General features: G+C 33.8%; 1 protein-coding gene across 2 annotated transcripts in view; it reads left to right on the top strand.

Moving 5' to 3' along the window:
* Positions 1 to 797: 797 nt before the first annotated feature.
* The window catches only part of ADGRL4 (adhesion G protein-coupled receptor L4), a 118,705-nt gene continuing 96,713 nt past the window's right edge, over positions 798 to 22,789 (top strand). The window contains exons 1-2 of one of the 2 annotated variants that reach the window (XM_001100419.5): positions 798 to 868; positions 2,291 to 2,440. In XM_001100419.5, coding sequence (XP_001100419.4) covers positions 847 to 868; positions 2,291 to 2,440 — 172 coding nt within the window. In that variant the 5' untranslated portion in view covers positions 798 to 846. The remainder of the gene's footprint in view (positions 869 to 2,290; positions 2,441 to 22,789) is intronic. The other variant, XM_028832172.2, reaches the window with a different exon arrangement.

Below are 22,789 nucleotides of genomic sequence, written 5' to 3' on the forward strand. Positions count from 1 at the left end.
AACCCTGGGCAACCATTGATCTATTTTCTGTCATGATATATTAGTTTTCTCTGCCAGTTATTTTTAATTTTTTAAGCTAGAAATGTTTCCATGTTCCAACGTGAACAATATCTTTCTACATAATCGACTTGTATACTAACATACAAAGGATATGATGCACCAATTTTTCTGCGGGTGTAAGGAGGGACTACAGGTGAATTTTACCTCAAATTGAGTTGATAATGGAAAACACAATCTAACCTAGACACAATAGACTATATCCTTGTTTTACACGATGCAACCCTGAGTCCCAGCAAGGTGGAAACTGAGCACTGGCATGCCCCTTTGCATGGATTCAGGATCCCTACTTCTTGACCCATTGTTCTTTAGGAAAATTTATTGGTGAGTATATTTTAAAAAGGCTACGTCTTGAAATTTAGGTGTCAGAGAGAACCCCTAAAACATATTGAGTTTTGGATGCTAGCTCGAGAGGGGCTCTCCATGGATCTCAGAGACCATGGCTTTTTAAGTACTCACTTTTAGGGTGTCACTCTGGGAGCTGCGCCTGGGGACAAACTGATTCCTCATTGGGGCTGTAACATTGCTCAGGGTCAGTGGTCACCAGGCAGGGAATAGAGCCCAGGTGGCGTGGGGAAAGGGAATGGGGGCCGGACGTGGTCAGCGGACTCAGGACTTGACTCACACACTCACACAAAAGAGGCCGGAAAGTGTCCGGAGGAAGCCGGCGCGTCACGGACGACGGATCCGGGACCCTGCCGCGCCCGCCCAGCGGCGCCCGGTCCCGGGTCCACAGCCGCACTCACCCCGCCGCGCTCTCCGCCACCGCCACCACCGCGGCCACCGCCAATGAAACTCCTCCCGCTCCTAGGTGAGTGCTCAGCGTCCCTGGTCGCCGAGGTCGTCCGAGGGGCCAATGCCTTGTAGGGGACGGGAGTTTTTAAGAGGTGGAGCTCACATGGCAAGTGGATTTGGCAAAATCTACGAGGAGAATTGACTTAGTACTTCTCAGGATGTTTTTCTCCTTGACCTTTCAACTCTAAAGCTGAATATTCCAAGGTCCAGGGAATGTTACCTTTTTATTCCTCTTGAGGAAGTGTCCAGCGTCCCCTTTCACCTTTCTTCTGTTCTGACCTGAAGAAATTTGGGAAATCCAAACCATTAACACCCATGGGAGGCTTCCTGGCATTTTAAGGAGATTGCCGAGCCAGGTTTGAGCTTCATTTTGACCATACTGTGCAGAAAGATAGTAAATGACATCTCTGAGGGTGAAATAATTCCGGCTTAGTCAGTATACATAGTTATTTGCCACTAGGATTTAGAACAGAATACTTAAGAATCTCTTGGTACCTGATAAGAACAACTTATGCTAGATGACTGTTTTCAGAACAATGACCTCATGCTTTATAGCTGTTGGTCCTCAAGACTCTTGAGAAGGTCTGGTAAAACAATAAAAAAGGAACCTTCTGTACTTTTCCTTATCTTTTCCTATCAGTCCACAACATATAATTTCCAAATGTATTTCAATAACTCTGATGTATAGTCTTGTTCTTTGCTTTGTTTCTTTCCTTTTTTTTTTTTTTTTTTTTTTTGGTCACATTTGTGTGCTGTTCCATTTCTGGAAGATCATTCTTTGCCCATAATGTTGAGTTTGTTTTTTTGTTTTTGTTTTGTTTTTAAATTTCCCCTAATGGAAAAAAAATAGTGAAATAAATTTTATTATGAATAATTGAATTGAAAACCATTGAAATTGAAAACAATTGAAGTTGAAAACAATCATTAGAACACAGAAAAAAACAGCAATTGCATCTGTTCTCCTAGATAAGATGTCATCTTAAAATAACACAGATTTGAATTTACAAAAACCCAAATACTCAATTTACCTTCATTTCTACACAGAATTACTCCCAGAGGAGGGAAATTGCTTTACAATCAGGCAGTTCCCTTTCAAAGTATCTCACCTCAGAATGAAGGGTAACACTGAATCAACATGCTATACTGATGTGGGAACACAGTTTTTATTATAAAGCTGAGTTGTTTATTACATTTTAGCTTCGTTGAGATTTACTTGATAAAGGTTGAAATTGAAAAAAAAAAAAAAAAAAAAAAGCCTTCATCTTAAAACCAAGTTTTACTTACTTGCTGTTGTGCTGTTACTTAGCTAAGTGCTCTCTTGGGAAAAATTTATAATCCATTTATCTAAATAGAAAGAGAGGAGAATTTATGTTTATTATACTCTGGGAGAGGTGTTTCTTTTACTTTTTGAAAAGGTGTATTTCTGTATTTTATTTAGTGGTTTTTTCCACTTTGTTGAATTGTTCCTATACTCAAAATTGCACCAAGACACCTTGTCTCCCAAATGCAAAATGTGAAATACGCAATGGAATTGAAGCCTGCTATTGCAACATGGGATTTTCAGGAAATGGTGTCACAATTTGTGAAGGTAAACAAGCTTTAATACTTCTTTTGGATTATACTGTAAGATTAAATTCTGATGTGAATATTTTTCTGTCCTCCAGAAACTTGTTTTGTTACACAGTTTAATTTCATATATTTAAACAATGCTTAAGTAGCTAAACAGTAAGTTTGACTTCACTTGTCAAAATTTTTGCTTGTTATTGATTTTAAATGACTTCATGCATATCTTATTTTTTGATGCAAATATTAAAGATTTCCCTTTAACTCATGCTGGAGATCCAGGTATAGAGGGCATAATCAACAGCTTTGGGAACAAAAGAGTTCATGAAATTTAGACTATAATGGTATGGATTGCCTTCATAGATCCTCTTTACTACTTGATATATGATACCAAGTATATAAGTATTTGTATACCTATATGGTATATGATACCACATATACAGGTACTTGACCGTCTATATTTGGGGATAATATTAAGAGATTCATGGTTTTCTCATGCATACCCTGGGCATAGGAAATGACAAAAGAAAGAGAGAATTTTGAAAAGACATCATCTTTTGAAAAAGTAGATTATAATCATAGAACTTTATGCTACTGCCCAGAGACAGAATGCCAGAAAGCATCCTTGTAGGATGCAGTGTAGCCCATTGATTTGATCAGCAGAACACCATCTGATAATCAAATTTAAATAAGTTCGTGTCTGTAGGTGTCACCTTACCCTTAATCCTCCACTCCTCTTAACACACTCAATCTTTTTAAATTCATTTTCAGTAAAATCTAGTTTTAACTGGATCCGTAGACCAACATTCTGTGTAGAAGAGAGAGAAAAAAAAGTACTAGGTCATACAAATTAGTTTTAAAATATAATTAAATAGCAAGTTATAATTAAAGTTGTGTGGTGTTATGCATCTAAATGTATTTAAGATAACATGAACTTTTTTTAATTAGGCCAGAATATTGTATATTGTTAATATTGTGTATGTTTGCTTACAACATAAACAAGTTGTATCTTGTGATTGAATTATATAGACTCTTTAAAAAGATTAAATATGCAGTATTTAGTAAGACCAAACCTCATCATAATTAGGTTGAATGTTTAAAAAGTGTACAGCAAAGCTACAGTTTGCTTAATGGTGCATTAAATCGGGTGTTTCTGCTTGTGTACACAGCCAGAATTTGTAATATACTATTTTACAAGAATTACAAAATCCTTTTCATAAATAATCTTAGAAATTTATTGTGTATTTAATTGAATGGCATTATAGCAAGTGGAAAGTTGAGTGACCTTCAAAATACTGCATCTCACAAATTAGTGTGCTTTTCCACTAATCATTACAAATTGTACTACAGTACTTCATAACCAGAGTTGCCTTTTTGTTTAGATACTTTTCAATTTTCATGCTTACCATAAGTAACATCAAAATTTTTCACAATTTGGACCTTTAGCAACCAACCAGCTTATAATCATGTCTTTAATGATTTCTTTTAAAAACGCATCTTCCATTATCTAATGCAGTTGTTTTTCCCCCGCTGCCTAAGTCAATAACTAGCTAATGAACAGAAAATATTTTCCATTGGAAAGAAAATTCTCTAAGACCTTTTGGCCTGCAATTTATTTTCACACAGAACATAATTTGTAATGGGAATTTATTTCCTTCTTAGGTTCATGTTAAACTTAAATTCCCTTTCTGTTTTAAAAAAAAAACTACATATACACTTGTTTTGATATTTATTATCTGAGATTTGTAGTGTCTTCTTAAAACTGTTTAAACAATGGTTTTCATCTTTTTCACCTTTTATTAATTCGCTGACAGGCTTTTAACCTTTTTTTAGTCAGGATAGTTAATATGCCTTTTAGGATTAAAACACTGCGTTCCCAACTGCTGAATAGTCTAGGTTATATTTTGAGTTTTAAGATTCTTGTTGGCATTTTTGTCTCTAAAGAGATTCCTCACCTTTCCTATCTTTCTCTAAGATTGGTATTAGGTCAAGATGAAATGACTGGACAGGAGATTAGCTACAGAGGATGCCTACTTCTTCATGAATAGAATTTGTTTTCTTTTATCTGTCTTCAATATCGCTGTTACCATAAAATTTATCTCTCTCAGAGGTACCAAAGAAATGTTATAGTAACAACCCAACCTCACTAAACGTATTAAAAGAGCAAGTTTTGAAGAAGTAATTTATAATTTGTTTTGCATGGTCCTAAAGAAATAAGCTTTAATTGTAGTGAATTTATTTAATCATTTTTTAATTCAACAGATGTTTATTAAGCACTTTGATCATTATCATAATCACATCAATATTAGAATAACTAATATCTACTCTGTGCTGAGTCCAAAAAATTAATTAACAGAGGCCTTACAGTCAGACGTACTGATTAGGAGTACAGGCTGTGGAATCAAACAGACTTGGATTCAAATATTGGCTCTACCACTTGTTTGGTTGGTTGACCCTTCCTACTTCATTTTTATTCTACCTAACAGAGTCATTTCCTAATACACATAATTTATCATGTAACTCAGCTACTTAATACCTGCCAGTGACTCTTCCTTGTCAACAGGATAAAGTCTAGGCCCTTAACATTCTTACTTAATTCCCATTGCCTTCTCAACAAATATGCCCTCTGATATATGTCTGTCATGAAATTCTTGGAACTCCTTTAAAAATATCATACATGTTCAACTTCTAGGTTTTGGCTGATGAGTAAAGGAAATAATTAACGGCCAAAATGGTTTTTCAAAACGTTGTATGCTTATAAAGTAATATATGGGGAACATTTTTTGATGAGTAGCATGGAGTAAAGACAATTTGAAAACTTTTGAGATGTTTTGAGCAATAGCAAGCTGACTGTAATAAATGTATTGACTTTCAAGTTGTTACTTCTCATTTGGATGCATATGTTCCATTATTTGTTTAAATATAAATGAATTATTTTCATGCATTCATCTTATAAATATTATAAGTGGAATTATCATTAAGTGGAATTCTTCAGAATTTCACTTCCAAAGCAAATTGCTAATGTCTCTAACCCTAAAATAACAAAAATAAACCTAATATGTTACTGAAACAAATCCGAGAGGTAAACCAGCTTGTTTAGAAAACATATTTATAATGCAATTATTATGCAAACATTTTAAAATAACCATTACAAAGCAGAAAAACAATAATCAAAAGATATCAGTGCATTTTGAAGAAGAGATCAAGCATTTTCCTCTATGATAAAATATAATAATTACCTTGAAAAAATGAGAAAAAGGCAAAGCCATTTACTTATTTTAGCAATTACAATAATCATTGTATCCCCTTCATACTAGACATTTTCACAAAATGGTATATTTTCACAAAATGGTACCTCTAAGCAATTAGTATAATTTGCTTACCTAAAAAGATTGTCTATCACCTTATTTTTATCATATCCTAGTGAATTAAATAGTCTGCTCACCAAAGTTAGTCTGTTTATTCACTGAGATAGTGTGTTACACAAATAAGCAAAGTTGAAGTTCACAAATTGCTTTAAAATTGTATAAATATGGATCTTATGTGACAGTACATACCCAGAATATAGAGTTTATCCAAACTATCTGCTTCAGGTCCCTTTGGAGAAGCTATTTTTCAAAGTAGCTTCTAAATATTTTCTTTCTTTTTTTTTTTTTTTTTTTGTCTTAGGCACTTTAAAAACATTTGTTTTCAGTTTTCATCAGACATTATCAGCTCTCTGGTAGTTCATCTGAAACTTTTCTTGTCCTTTCATTTTTAAGTATTGAAATTTAGGAGTAGTCAATTCAGTTGAGTAGTACCTGGACCAGCATTCGTAATCCCTCCCTTCCTCTCCTTCCCTCCCTCCCTTCCTCCCTCCCTCCCTCCCTTCTTTCCTTCCTTCCTTCCTTCCTTCCTTCCTTCCTTCCTTCCTTCCTTCCTTCCTTCCTTCCATCTTCCTTCCTCCTTCCCTTCCTTGCTTCTTTTCCTTCTTTCTCTCTTTCTTGTTTTTTAAATTACAATCCTCAAAAGGAGGTGGTTCCCGATTTTCAGGTAATATTTAAGGACTATTTCAAAAATTGCAAGTATATATCTCAATAATATTATATGTATGTTTTGCTTCATGTACAAGATATGTCACTAAAAATCTTAGGGAATTTTTACGTATCTCAGAGGAACTTCTTAAATGAATACTACAGCAAACCTGAAAAAGTATAAACTCAGATGTGCTACTGGAGAGTCATGTATCAAATTTGTTTAAAGAGAGGTTTATATTTCCTTGGGGTTTCTGTATTAAATGGGAAATGTAACCTCTTTAAGAAATTATAGTCTAAATTAACCCAGGGTTTACCTTCCAGGATCATGATTTCTGTAAACTTCATCCAAGTAAATAAAATATCTTGCCAATTTCAGAAATTCTTTTCTTTGTATTGCAAATATGACCTCTTTTCTCTCTTCACAAGAAAGGTTCTACGGTAGAGATACCTACCACTATAATTAGTTGGAACTTTCTCAGAAATATCCACTCAACAATATTACACATTCCATCAATATATAGAAAGAGGAAAATAAACCAATAATACCATTATAAAAACTTCCTTTAGGTTAATATTTGCTTTGAAAAGAGAAGGAAAGGGGCTTGTGTGATCTGAGTTTGCTGATCAGTTCCACAGTTTTAAAACCAAAGACTTCGCTGATCCGGTTCATTAAGGTCAGTTTTACAGACTAAGTTTTAGGAACCATTTCTCCAAATCATCTTGCTTCATGTTTATCTCACAGGATAATTACCAAGAATGAATCAGATACAGCTAAGAAATTTCTTGAAATCTTAAAGTAGGGTTTAATATGAACATATGATTTTGGATTTTCCCAAGTAACCGATAATGAAACCTAATTAAAATTTTTCTTCAAGTAGAAGCCTCATTTATTTTTAATCAGTATTATCTAGATGGATTCATTGAATATTTAGAACCAGAAAAGTAATATCAAGTAACTAATAGGATGAAGAATGAAACTGAAATAATAAAAATGAACACACAGCTTCTGGGTTCTCATTTTAAGAATAAAAGTTATGCAACATTTTTTACTAAATCGATCTTAAATAAGACTTTGCACAATATATTTTCTACTTATGCACAGAAAAATACCTTCTGGGTTGACTTTATTTGAATGTTGATTTTTTTTTTCCAAATTAAGAATACCATTTTCTGTTTGCACTTCAGGCTCTGCCATCAGTTTATAAAGTTGATGATAGGTAGAAAGATAGATACAACTATAGATGTGCATCATATAATATGTATTAGTGATAAGGGATCAATGACAATAAAAATTGAATATGCTTTTCCTAGAGCTTGTGTTCATTTTGCATGCAAAGTGAACACAGTGGCTGCACCATCTTATATTTCCTGTTCTGCCATATATTTTGAAGCTGCTATGAATGTAATACTAAATAAAAATTGTATTCTAAATGTGGATTATCATACATTTTCATTCCTGTTGCTTTTCCATGAAAATTCTGGTAGAAGGGTGACCAAAGAAATACTAGAGATAGCACTTCCAGTGCTCCCCCCAAAATCACTGAGTCCAAATTTTCCACTGTGTTTATTATAGTTCTAGTCTTTTGTCAATATTTTAAGGTTGCAAATCTTATTTTGCAAAATTGATGACATTTCTGTTATTCTGGAAATGTCAGTTGTCTATAGTCCCAATTTTTAGGGCACCAGCACACTTCTTAGTAAACTCCTGGTTATTTTAAAAGTAGATTATCCAGTCTTGTACTTATCTGTGTTCCCATTATTGCTCTTCTTCCTTATTTACTCTCTTTAATTATTAAGTAAGTTTCAGGTTTGCAGCTTAATAAAAAAATTATATATTGATGTTGATTTTAGTGACTTCTGTGAGCTAGACACTATTCTAAGCACTTCACATGAATGTTTAAATTTAATTCTCACAATACTTCTCTGAAGTAAGGGCTGGTATTATCCCCAATTTATAGATTAAGCAATTTGCCAGAGAAAGTATATACAAACAATTGCCTCATATAATCCTCAAACTACTCTGTGATGTAGGTCTGCAAATAAAGAAAGTGAATCTCATTGAGATAAAATGAATTATTTTGGTTCTACCCCACCCCCATCAGCCTTTTCCCTGCTACATTATCAAAACAATCATATATATATGAAGATATTTTAAGAATCTAGCTGCGTGCAGTGGCTTATGCCTGTAATCCCAGCACTTAGTGAGGCCGAGGCAGGTGAATCACCAGGTCAAGCGATAGCGACCATCCTGGCAACATGCTGAAACCCTGTCTCTACTAAAAATACAAAAATTAGCTGGACATGGTGACACATGCCTGTAGTCCCAGCTACTCAGGAGGCTGAGGCAGGAGAATTGCTTGAACCTGGGAGGAGGAGGTTGCAGTGAGCCGAGATCGTGCCACTGCACTCCAGCCTGGCGAGAGAGAGCAAGACTCTGTCTCAGAAAACAAAACAAAACAAAACAAAAAAACAGAATCAGTGCAAGTTTTAATATCTTGATAAAATGCGTAGGTCAGGCACAAGAGTTTAACTCCTGTTCATCAATTTCCATCAAGACAAGTGAATTTTTTTTTAAAAAAACCAATGAAATCAGAAGGAGGCCATAAGAAGTCCACAAATTACAGTGAAATTCTCAAAGCAGTGTCTAATGCCACAAAAGGGGGCACTTCAGTGCATATAAAGAACCCTACGGCAAAGAAGCCAGCTTTTCCCTGTGGTGGGTATCCTGTCCTCTTCCCAGAAGTGGAGAGAAATGTAGGTGATTGTTTGAAACATTGTTTTCCAAAGATTACACAGATCGGGCTTTCTATTCCTCATTGTTTGTCCCCAGATAAAGGCAAGAAAATACTCTAAAAGAAAACTTGGTTATCTGCCTGGAAGCAACTCTTGAGAGTGAAAATTGATGCCTCCTTTCTGCCTTCTCCTTACTGATGTTACATAGAATAATGCCTCAAAATTACTGTACCCATCTGCGTATACAGAGAACTCTGAAATCTCTTTTACTCCAGAGATAGTAATGGTTAGCTGGCAAAATCTGGAGCAAGTTACCTGTGATAATCAACATTGTTTTCCTAATTATAAATATGAGGGTCATTTAAAGATAGTCCAGTCTTTGAAGAAAAGTGAACAATATAAACACGTAGATGAATAAATAGAAAAATTTGCCTGAAAAGCCATACTTTTAGGTTGAAGAAAACACTCTGATTTATATGCTCAAAGACATTCTGGAAAATTTTGCATCCAAACAATTACAAAAAATTTGAAGAGGCTTCTATGTACAAAAGAAGTATCACGCCACAAAAAAATATTGCTTTGGTATAACCTCAAACCTTTGCATTGGTCAGCCTCTTCCAAACGCTTTCTCTAACTCTGCTTCTTTCATAGGAGGAGGTATCAAGATACAAAGCTGCTAAAATTGTCAGTAATGCATGCTAGTGCCCAAAAACCACCAAAAGATTGCAAATAAAGTTTCTCATTCCTGGGTTTTCTGTCTTGCAAGGGTGGTTGCCGGATAGAACAGGGAAGCTGCAAGTATTCAATTTATTTATGTCTCTATGGAAGATACACCAGGAGAGCATTAGTCAAGATATTCTTGAGCATATCATCTCAGTACCATTCCCCTTTTCACATCTCGATTTCACTCCTTTTAATCGTTTTTGTTAATCTAGGTCCAGACCTTTTTCATATTCCTCCTGTGCTTTATCTCAAAGGTTAAACAAGGCGATCATCCGTGTGTTTTCTGACCCTAACTGCATGGTTTGCCTGTGATTTTTATATTGAAATGTCATTAATGCAGTAATGGAGTCCATACCTGGTAATCATTGTTGCAGAACCTCTGCTTTATTTGATTGAACTCAAACTCTTTCTGTGACTCACTTGTAACTTTTGTTGTTGCAGTAGTGTAATCATGTCTTCCCTGTGTTGTGTGTTTACCCCAAATGATTTCCTGAATTCATTGGCTAACTTGATTGCTCCTGCCAAACAAACCTAAAGTATTTTTCACCTCCTATAAAATATATTTATCTTCTGATAACTGATGAGATAATGTACAACAATAGGGCTGAAAAAAATCATCCCAAAATTGTAGCACTAAAAAGCGAAGATGGAATATAAGAGAATGAAATGGAAAATAAGAGCACAAAACTGAGAAACAAAGGACCAACCATGGAAGGTCTAATATTCATCTGATAGTAGTCTTATTGAAGAAAGGTTCAGGCAAAATTTAGCAGAGGATAAAAGACATAAATTAATTTCCCAAAACTTAAGAAAGTCATGAGCCTTCAATTAAAAGAAACCACAGATGACCACTTATCTTCTATGGAATGTGCCTGTGCCTTCACTTCTCAGTTTATTTTTAAGGAAAATCTATTGATATCCTGTTATAAAAGAAGAGTATAATTTACTTTACAACCTGTCACTTTTATTTATACATGCACGTTGTTTATAATCTTTATGTCCTTAAGTAGTAACAGAATATATTGGCTGACTTAACATTAGGAAACTCCATTTCTAGAGCCTAGGTTAAAAACCTACACAAATCGTGAGAAGAGAGAAAGTACTTTTCAAAAGGACATTTGGGTGACTACTGTCAGCAGGATGCACAGATGCCATGCAGCCAGAAAGGCAAGTGACCACTGCAAGAAAGTTTCTGTCAGTCCTTTCAGTTCCCATTTCTACATCCATCTACTTCCATTTAACCACTAGTTTATCTTTTTCCTGAGACAAATTCTAGTCTAAAAAGGGACATTTATTAGAAATCTTGCGTTATATCATGTCAATAATAAAATAGTTTCTAGATTAATCTCTTATCCTCCAAGTTCTCATTATTGGACTCCTCTTTTATATCTTATGCTCCAACAACTAAAACCCATCCTTATAAGTTGAAACCCTCTTGGTATCCTATGCTCCTGTAACTAGATTCTCTAATAATAAATTTTAATGTTTCTGTGCTAAAGTCTCCAAATTTGTTAGGTATATTTTATCTCTGTTCTACTAAGATTCTCATCGTAAGTCACAAAGAGCATCCAAGCCTCAGTTTCCCTAAAATGCACAGATTGGACTAATATATTTATTAATGTCCCTGCAAGGTTTAAAGTTATTTGATTCTACTATTGTAATACATTTATTTGAACTGTAGCCAATTTTCAGTTCAACCAGTTCTTGAGTACATAGCCTTGATCTTGGACTCAGTTTGAAACATGAAAATGAAACAGACACCGATTTTGATCTCTTGCCTGTAAGCTCAGTGCCCTTTCCACTTTATTGCACAGTTCTGTTAAACTCTGATCTCTGGAGCTGGCATGACCAATGCAGGAGATGCTCTATCTACTCTTTGTACTCCTCTCGTCTCCACTCATGACCTAACACAACACGATACTCTTTCCTGGTGAGCCAGGATGTGACCTGAAAGTTCTTCTCCCAATATTACCAGGCTGGTGCTACAAATCAGTAGAAGTTGGCACATAAATGAAGCATTTTTTCCATATTTTCTCTGTTGGTTTCCTCCCTCAAAAGGAATTTCTGGATCAATTTTCTGAGACCCCTCCTGCATTATAGTGCTGAAAAGTAAGACATTAAATATCATATGATCAGTGAGAGAAGTAGTATATTGGAGTCACTTGAACCATTAAAAGCAAGTGGAAGGCTGTTACATCCATGATTTTTATATTTGCTCTCCTATTTGAAAGGTTTAGTCACTGTGATGTGTGACTGAGAGTACTCCTTTGAGTAAGATGGTGCACAAATCCATTTAAGGGACAGGAGGATTGTAATTCATGTGATTTTATCATTGCCATGTAACTACCAACTAAAACAAAGTAGTACATAGTGGGACTGATTTTTGTGTTGCAGTTCCAAAAGATCTTTGCTTAACGAGTGTTTATGTGCAGGAATGGTAAAAGTAGAATGGATCAGAGGGCAGTCGTCTCAGCTAGGAAGTAAATCCAAAAGCCACACTTATTCATTCTGAGGGTAATATATATTGCCAGGCATCAAAATAATTTTGCACCAGGCTCAAGTAATGAGGCAGGATGATCAAGTGTATGTGTGCTCAGAGGACAAATTAGATCCTTTCAATACTGGGACTTATAAACCTGGTTTCTGTCCAAGACCAGATTCACATGCCACTTTCTTTGCAAGGCTTTAAAAAAATTTTATCTGTCAGTAATAATTGTTTGTTTTTAATTCACGCTCTCTAAAGTAATTAATCCTAGTAATGAATAAATAATTTCATTTTATTTTTAAATTGATGATGGAGTCTGCCTGCTTTTCATTAGTGACTGGGAAATCCCATCAATGACTACACTTTGAGGAGAATGGCTGGTTCTTATTTTTTATTGTAACCTTGGAAGCTACAAAAATCCGGTCTACAAAATGCTGCAATTCTGGTTTGTTGATGCCCCACTTTTGTTGTTCTTTACCTATGCTGAATTTATTGAAAGATCGTGAATGGTATTTCTGTTTGCAAGAATCAAGCACTTAGATATGATTGAACATCACATATTGTATAAGGTTGAAATGGGATTACTTTAGATGTAATCCTATCTCAAATATTTTGCTGTAAATACAGAGTATCCATCATAGCCAAATGAAGAATTTGCATAAATGATCAAACTCAGTATCATAAACTTTACATTGGTTTGCTCTGTAATATCTTTGTTTTCCTACTTCATTTTAAGGGATGAACTATGCAAGTCTGAATTTTCATTGACTTATTTATTGCTTTTGTGAACATTTTCACGAATAAGAAAGTAACATTTCCTAAGACAGAGTTAGCTGAAATATTGGCATTAATAACTTGTAATGGTCTGTTTTTGAGGCAGCTTTCAAAGTCCCAAGAATTACTTTGTTACTTTCTTTTGGATCTTATGTATCAAGTATTATTTTTTCACAAAAATTCTGGGAAGTGTAAAATCACTGGCACTTAAAAAAATGAAATTTTTGGCCAGGTGCGGTGTCTCATGCCTGTAATCCCAGCACTTTGGGAGGTCGAGGCGGACGTATCACGAGGTCAGGAGATCGAGACCATTATAGCTAACAGGGTGAAACCCCATCTCTACTAAAAAAAAATACCAAAAAAATTAGCCGGGCGTGATGGCGGGTGCCCGTAGTCCCAGCTACTCAGGAGTCTGAGGCGGGAGGGTGGGGTGAACCCGGGAGGTGGAGCTTGCAGTGAGCCGAGAGGGCGCCGCTTCACTCCAGCCTGGGCGACAGAGCGAGACTCCGTCTCAAAAAAAAGAAAAGAAAAAGGAATTTTTGCTTAGAATCATATTAGTACTTATTTTTAATTACAAAAATAATTTTACTCCTTTTACTCCATGTGTTATTCATAATGCTTGTCTCACATTTATCACTCACTTCCAATGAACCAAACTTCATAAATACAACTTTATATAGAGCTAAATGTATTCTTCATTAAACTATTTAAGATGTGGTTTTATAGGTTTAATCATTTTTTACATTATTACGTGCAAGGTGAAATACTTTACGCTGTTACAATTTCATATTTTTAAAAACTTTATTTTGTTTATTATCATGCCCTAAATTTGATTAAAATGGAATGCATGATCACATAAACAAACTGGGAAGAAATAAAGTATTTTTGCTCTCTACAACTTTAAGTCATTTTATGAGAATTTGTGTACTCCCAATATTTAAAGATTATAAATAAAATATTGTGTACATCCTCGAAAAATGCTTGGTTTAAATTTAAAAAAAAACGTATTTTAAACCTCCTTGTTACTTTCTTCCTCTAGAAAAGATTATTTTTCTACTGTTTAGCAGTGTTACAATCAACTAAAAATTACATGTTTAGGAGAATGTAGAAAAAATAATTTAAGAAACTCTAAATGTATTATCCAGGATAATTTTCTACTTCCTTTATGCCCAAGATATAATTTAATATCCTCTGTTTTATCAACCATCAAACATCAAGTGGTCTGAAGTGACATAGATTTGTATAGTTTGTTAGTCAGCTGTATGACAGAACACCACTGTACAGTATATATTATACAGCTTTTGTATAAATGTATCAATCATTTGGATTGATAACAAATGGAACAAATCAAACTCATCAGGCATAAAAACGGTGACTTTTCTGAATATTAAAACATTGAGGCAAGATTTTTGAAATATTCTTTTATCCTTAGCTATTTGGTCCATTGCCATTGAGCATAGATGAAAAACACCAACCTTAAATTATTGTCCTTTTATGTGTAGTTGTGAGTAGGATAAGAATGAGAGTATTAGGAGGCAAAAAAGTTTTCAGGCAGTTGGAATATAGGGAACAAACTCTAACATCTGAGTCTAATAGACAGTATTTTATATTCAAGTCAAAGAATTTTCATTAAAAATGTGATTATGTGGAGTGTCATTGGTCAGACAAGCTCAATTCCTGAAAAGTCCCTTGGCATGGGATTTATTGCAAGGTAATGCTATTTTCCATATCAACATGATTTTTCTGCAATCTTATGTTCAGATACATAATTTATATTACCAAGAAATCCAGATTAGTGTACAGTTTCATAGATTCTCTTTATAATTGTTTAAAAGCTTCCTAATAAATTGCTGAAAGACAGAATGTTAAAACTGTTCAAACTTTGTACTCATTTTAAGGAGGAAATTAATACTTTGGTCCTTTATTTGCCATGAAAAGAGATAATAACTTCCTCTAGGAAGATTATAATCTAACCAAACATTGTAGTCTAAATATAGCATACAAAGTCTTGTGCCATTTGTGAAAATGCTATCAGGGAGAAAACCCAGTAACTGACTTTCTGCACTGTATTTTTTAGGTACACAGATTTAATTTAGAGATTATGGTTTGAGAATAAAATTTACCGTATGAGTGTTTTTGGCTGATAAGAAATTGATTTTGTGACCTTGGTACACATTAATTGAAATATCTGGCAATATGTCTTGACTAGGTTAAAGGAACCATACATACTTGGAACCATATTATTCCTTCACACTGTACTAGCGAGTTAATCCCTTTTTGCCATTAGAAGGATGTAAACTGCTTTTTGCTACTATGGGAGCAGAAATAATCTCCTCCTATTGAATAATAAGTAGGTTTTGTGTAATTAACTTACACAAAACTTAGTTGGTAGACTATATTGAAGGTGAAGTGTTTTAATTTATTTAGGAGTTATATTACTCACATATTAAATGTAGTATATTTTCACATATTTCAAAAGTTATATTTATTAAATCATAAATATAAAAATATGTGTTGATGAGCATATTGAGACTTAAAGGTTGTTATTTCAGTTATTCGCCAAATTTTAGAATGTAATTTTAAATAAGTTAAAATACCGTGAAAGTACTAAATTGTCAGCATTCTCCGTACCTTAAGTGCTAGCTTATTTAACCGATATTGACTCTAATTGTATTTACGCAGGAGAAATGAATTGCAGAAGAGAATTAAAACAAATTGTGAAATTTGTAAATTCTGCATAAAGAACCCCAAAATATGTACTTCCCATGAGGTTTTTGGGACTTGATTAACCAGACTAGTTATCTATACAGTAATTATCCAGACACATGCATTGCACATCTTCACTTATTTCTCTTTCGTGTATATAACTTCAGAACCAAAATGTAGGTCATGCTTATCTAGCACTTTGTGTTTTGGCCCTCTGAAGGACAAGAACACATCGTAAGTCTTAACGAATTTAGTATTAAAAATATAATTGAAGTTGTATTTAACATTTACAACTAGCATGGGGAAGGAATGTGCTGCTGTCTTTTATGCATTTTTGGTAATTAAAGTTGACATGTACAGGCAACTAAATCAGTTTTCATGAGATTGAACAGAAGCTGAGGTGTTTTTAACACTTGCTTGATAGTTTTGCCTTTGTGGCAAATTATTGATATTTTGAAATAAGAGAGTTGTATATCCTTTGTGTCAAAAAGGTTCTCATGCCAGATTTCCTGGTGCCATATGGAGGATAAGTTCTGAAGATTTTTTCTGGACCTTTATAAACACAGAAACCTATTGAGAATATTTTTTAAAAGTACAACAAATCTCAGTTGTATATGCAATGCAGAAAGGCAAGCAGATGCTTGATTATAGTGTTATGCTTCTTCAACTAATGTTATGTTTGCTGCAGCAGTTTCCAATGGAATACCATGTGGAGAAGAATGGTCTTTTAAATGTGTTTTCGTCTTTGAATTTCAATTTATTTGTAGACAAATATATTTTAAAAATTTCAGTAGAAGCATTAATTGTTGTTTTATAGTCAACAATCGTTTATACTTCTCCTTTGAAAAAATCAAATGGTTGCTTTGAGAATAAATAAGTGTAGTGTTAATCTGAATTTAAGCAAGTCTTGAGATTGTAATCCATAGTAAAAATTACATTATTGTGTTAAGAAATTAAAACCGAAGTCTTATAAATTATTGGTGATACCTTTTTAATAGAAGATTCCAGTGATTCCTAAATTGTGAACCAGGGACTTATTACTAGTAATGCCTTAATAATTCCATATCAATTTCTTAACTAATGAAAAAAATTTCTTCTAACAGTGTTTAAAATTAAATAGAAATATGACACATTTAGAGAATACAATTAAAAATAAAATTCAGAAGTATGACAAGTGCTCAAAATTAGATATCAAGTACAGATAATAAACACAGAAGGGAAAAATGGCTTGTTCATTTCAAAAGAGTTTTGAGGATGTAGCACTATGACGGAGATACACTGAGATAAAAAGGATCCTCAGCTTTTTTGATTCAGAAATGAAATATTGTTGATCTCAATCAAGATTAATCAAAACCTGATGAAAATATTCTGATCATCCATGGAAAGTAGAATGACAGCTTACTGTGGGAGTCAGGACCTTGGAGGAAGCAGACCTTCTAAAGAAGGTATTCCTGGAATTGAATCCTGGTCCTGGCATCTACCAGCTTCTACATCTGTGGATTGTAAATAGTTTTATCAACAACAAAATCATTTTTGAAGACTAAAGACGAAAATACAATTAAAGCACTTAGTTATAACCCACCCATATAGAAAGGCTTCAATAAGTCATAACAGTTACAATGTAAATCTGTCAATCACTTTGTGACAAAATTGTGTTTGGTGGGTTCAATCTCTTCCTACTTGCCCAAACCATTCAAGACACCTGATTAAGATCATCTAGGCTGCAAGATTCTGATGCTAGTGTTGCACAGATAACAAGATGCTCTTCTGCTTTTCCCAAACTCCACAAACTACAACACAAAACGTGCACTTCGGTACATACCTAGAAGAAGAACATGTTACTCCCCATTCTTTACCAGTTTACTAGTCTTTAACTTGTGTTTTTAGCTCACTGTCTCCAAAGAGAAAAAGAACAAACCAAAACTTTATTTAATTATTACAGTAAGAAAGTAAGCTTTCTTTAAAGAGTAAGTCTCTTTAATTTCCTTTGTACCAATCACCTGGTCAGTATGGTGGATGACTGTATTTAAAGTAGAAGCATGTTTACAAAGACGATCTGGGAACTAACTTTTCCTAAATCGTATGTATTTCAATACATTCAATTATCTAAAAAAGATGGTTAGCATTGAAAGCATGCTATGATATAAAGTACAATAAGAAATATATTTTAAAAGTGTAAATTCTTGAAATAGTTTACTGTGAATATTTATCAAAATGTGATACTTTCCATTGCTTGAAAATAATGAAATTTACACAGAAATTGAACAAGTGTCTATATTATAAAATTCTAAATATTTTGTTTGGCTTAACAGATCTTTTACTGAAATTAGTTGTTTAAAATATATGAAATAAATTATAGATGACAGAGTTTTACTATACATGAAGTTTCTTTTAATTATTATTATGAAATTTATAAAAACTTGTAAAAAGACTTGCAGAATACTTTGGCATAAAGCTTGTTAGAGTAGAGAAGTACATATATATTTTTAATTCTGGGAAAATGGAAGAAAAAATCATTTTTGCAGGATGGAAGGATTGAATAGTTAGCACAACTTTGTTTGTTTTAGAGATGAATTTGGTGTCTCACCTCTCAAGTGGTTCATGTAATCTCCAGGTACATTCTTAAACTTCGAGAAAAATCATAGATCTGTAGACTCACCTTGTGAGACATCATTTAGGATTTTCAATGCCTAGGAGAAGTGATGTGTGTTCATTGACAGGAACTGGTTGAGAGAGATGATTGGAATTACTCTGTCAGGGTTCTGCTTTTCCATGGCTGTTGAGGCATTCATCAGTGTAGTATTTTATCTTGAACCAAGATAGATTTGAATGAAAATGTGTCAAGACACCTTCATTGAGTTCAGCAACATTTCTGAGTTACAGTTTAATTTATGTTATCTCTAGATGATCTAATATTTGCTCATTGCACTTGAACTCTCTATAGTTTTTGGAAACCTTTCCAATAAATGAAAAGTAGAGCACTAAATATGAATTCTGTAAAGGAATCCTTTTGCAACTAAATCTCAACTTTATGTTTTCAGAAATAGAATAGCTGTCTTAACTCTTGGTCTGGCTCTCCTAATTCTAAATTTATTCCTATTTTTTTCAATCTGTCATTTCAAATTAATTGTCAAAAAGCCAGTCATCAATTTAAGTTTTCTAAAGTGCCCTGAAATAGTGTTTAAACTCTTGGTATAATAACATTTGTTTTTCATTACTTTCATTTTGTAATTTGCCAAGGAAACAGTAGGTTATACCTTAAATTGCTTTTCTTTTAAGTATGTTATTTTAAATTCTAGTACATTTTGCAACTTTCCTACTAGTTGGTCAATATTCCTAAATTACGAAACAAAAAAAATGCAGTGGCTATTTTAAATAATTGAAATAATAATGTGATAAATATTACCTTACTATAAATCTAAAAATCATGGTATGATTCGTATGTGTTAAAAAAAAAAATAGAGCAGTAAGATTGAATCAGATTGAATGTTCCTTTGGATAATTTCCCTTTCACTAATTTATGTCTCATATTATTTCTAAGGCTTCAGCGGTAAGGACAAAAGGGCAAATAAATGTGGCCTGTCTTGGAAAATGATGAGTCATGCAATATTGAAAAGGAAAAGATAGCAGCTAAGAAACTCTCCACATGAATTAATCAAGAATATTTGCCAGTGCCTAGAGTAGAATGCTGTATAGTAAGGTTCCAACCTAACTATTAGTGTTCCAATAATACACTTTGTTCTTCTACCAGCTAGACAACCATCATGGTATCCCTTATCAGCACTGATTATAATTATTATGGCTGCAATTAGATAGTGATTTAGATATTGAGATTTGCAGGTACTTTTAACTAATATTCTTGGTAAAAAATTTATCTGAGACTGAAGATTTACTACTTACAATATCATTGGCATCTCCTTCCAAACTATCCTGTTTAAATGATACCATCATGTCATGATTTATCTACTTTGTTTTATGACACGCCTTGTTAGTTTCATGGCATACATGCTTGCAAAGCATCTTATTGCTACAGAACACCTCCCGTGTGGTCAAATTAGTTTTTAGATTCTATCCAATCTTTTATCCAAGATACGTTTTTACTATTTTTGATCATTTTGAGGTTTTAACTTAGATTATTTATACTTATTTCAAATAGGACCCCAGGTACTCTTTGTTATGATGGGAGAATAATTGGGAAAATATTTTAATTTTAGTGAAAGCACAGTTTGCATTCCAATTTGAATGTTATTTTATTATTTGAAAAATTTTACTTTTATCCCAACAATTCAAAAAATAGTGCATATTGTTTTTTAATTTTTTTAATATTTATTTATTTATTTAGATAGAGTCTCATTCTGTTTTCCAGGCTGAAGTGCAGCGGCTCAACCATAGCTTACTACAGTCTTGAACTCCTGAGTTCAAGTGCTTCTTTCTTCTCAGCCTCCAGAGTAGCTGTGTCTATGTACCAACACACACCCAGTTAATTTTTTTTTTTTTTGTATTTCATAGAGACAGGGTCTGACTCTGTTGCCTAAGCTGATTTTGAGCTCTTGGCCTGAAACAGTCCTCCTGCCTTGACCTCCCAAATGCTAGGATGACAAAACATCAGCAACTTGGTTGCAGATTTCACTGCCAAAAGACAAAGTCAATTAGTCATAGTTCTGCTGTATAAGAACTTAAATAGGGATCACATTTTTTTCAAAAGGCAAAAAATGTTATTTTATTTTATTTTTTATGTGATTGTTATTATTATTGTTTTTAACTTTTATTTTAGGTCCAAGGATTCATGTGCAGATTTGTTATATACATAAATTGTGTGTCACGGGGGTCTGATGTATAGATTATTTTGCCAACAGTAAATAAGCATAGTACCTGAGAAGCAGTTTTTCGATCCTAACCCTCCTCCCTTCTTCCATCCCTGAGTAGGCCCCAGTGTGTATTGTTCCCTTCTTTATATCCATATATACTCAGTGTTTAGCTCCCACTTATAAGTGAGAACATGGCATTATTGGTTTTCTGTTCCTGTGTTAGTTCACTTAGCATAATGGCCTTTAGCTCCCTCCATCTGTGTTGGTGCAAAGAACATTATCTCATCCCTTTTTATGGCTGCATAGTATTCCACAGTGTGTATATACACCACATTTTCTTTATCTGGTCTACCACTGATGGGCATTTAGGTTGATTCCATGTCTTCCCTATTGTTGTGAATAGTGCTATGATGAACATACAATGTATGTGTGTCTTTCATATTTCTTATACATTGCTTAAGCTTTACTATGCCTATCTTTTGACATTTAAGAGGAAGTTGTTATATGTAATTTTTGTCCCTGATTTTCTGTCTTCATTTAGAAGAGAAATGAGAGTTATGCAATAGTTATTAACTAATCTCAAATTACCATTGGAGGAAACATTATACCAATTGTGTAACAACAGTTAAAGGTCAAAATTAAGACACTATTCTTAAATTGATCAAATAAGTTGTAAACTCTATGCTTTTGTTTCTAAATACCATTTCGGCATATTTTGTTTTGATAAAAGTAATATATACTTGTTGCAAAAAATTTTAAGCCACTGAAAAAGTCAAGGGAAAAAGCAAATCATCACTCAAATCCCTACCTTGTAAGCCTGCTTTTATGTATTTAATTAATATAATTCAGAGTATCTTTCTATGCATGGACACCTATAAAATAGATTATAGATAAATTAGAGAATAGATGAGAGAAAGATTAGATAGAAAGGTAGACTATTATAAATGTTGGATTGTTGTTTACATGCTATTTCAATGAAAGTCCACTCCCATTTTATTATAATTTAACAGAAGAAAAAATAGACTAAAATGAACTGGAAAGAATTGTTGATTGCAGATTTATATTTTTAACCACAAGACAAATAAATTTTAAAATAACTATATATAAACATATATATATTTATACATATAGGTGCTGAGATAATTTTTTTTTAAATTTATTTATTATTATTATACTTTAAGTTGTAGGGTACATGTGCATAACGTGCAGGTTTGTTATATATGTATACTTGTGCCATGTTGGTGTGCTGCACCCATCAACTCGTCATTTACATCAGGTATAACTCCCAATGCAATCCCTCCCCCCTCCCCCCTCCCCATGATAGGCCCCGGTGTGTGATGTTCCCCTTCCTGAGTCCAAGTGATCTCATTGTTCAGTTCCCACCTATGAGTGAGAACATGCGGTGTTTGGTTTTCTGTTCTTGTGATAGTTTGCTAAGAATGATGGTTTCCAGCTGCATCCATGTCCCTACAAAGGACACAAACTCATCCTTTTTGATGGCTGCATAGTATTCCATGGTGTATATGTGCCACATTTTCTTAATCCAATCCGTCACTGATGGACATTTGGGTTGATTCCAAGTCTTTGCTATTGTGAATAGTGCTGCAATAAACATACGTGTGCATGTGTCTTTATAGCAGCATAATTTATAATCCTTTGGGTATATACCCAATAATGGGATGGCTGGGTCATATGGTACATCTAGTTCTAGATCCTTGAGGAATCGCCATACTGTTTTCCATAATGGTTGAACTAGTTTACAATCCCACCAACAGTGTCAAAGTGTTCCTATTTCTCCACATCCTCTCCAGCACCTGTTGTTTCCTGACTTTTTAATGATCGCCATTCTAACTGGTGTGAGATGGTATCTCATTGTGGTTTTGATTTGCATTTCTCTGATGGCCAGTGATGATGAGCATTTTTTCATGTGTCTGTTGGCTGTATGAATGTCTTCTTTTGAGAAATGTCTGTTCATATCCTTTGCCCACTTTTTGATGGGGTTGTTTGTTTTTTTCTTGTAAATTTGTTTGAGTTCTTTGTAGGTTCTGGATATTAGCCCTTTGTCAGATGAGTAGATCGCAAAAATTTTCTCCCATTCTGTAGGTTGTCTGTTCACTCTGATGGTAGTT

The sequence above is a fragment of the Macaca mulatta genome, chromosome 1 (genome assembly GCF_049350105.2).
Source record: "Macaca mulatta isolate MMU2019108-1 chromosome 1, T2T-MMU8v2.0, whole genome shotgun sequence".
Taxonomy (NCBI): Eukaryota; Metazoa; Chordata; class Mammalia; order Primates; family Cercopithecidae; genus Macaca; species Macaca mulatta.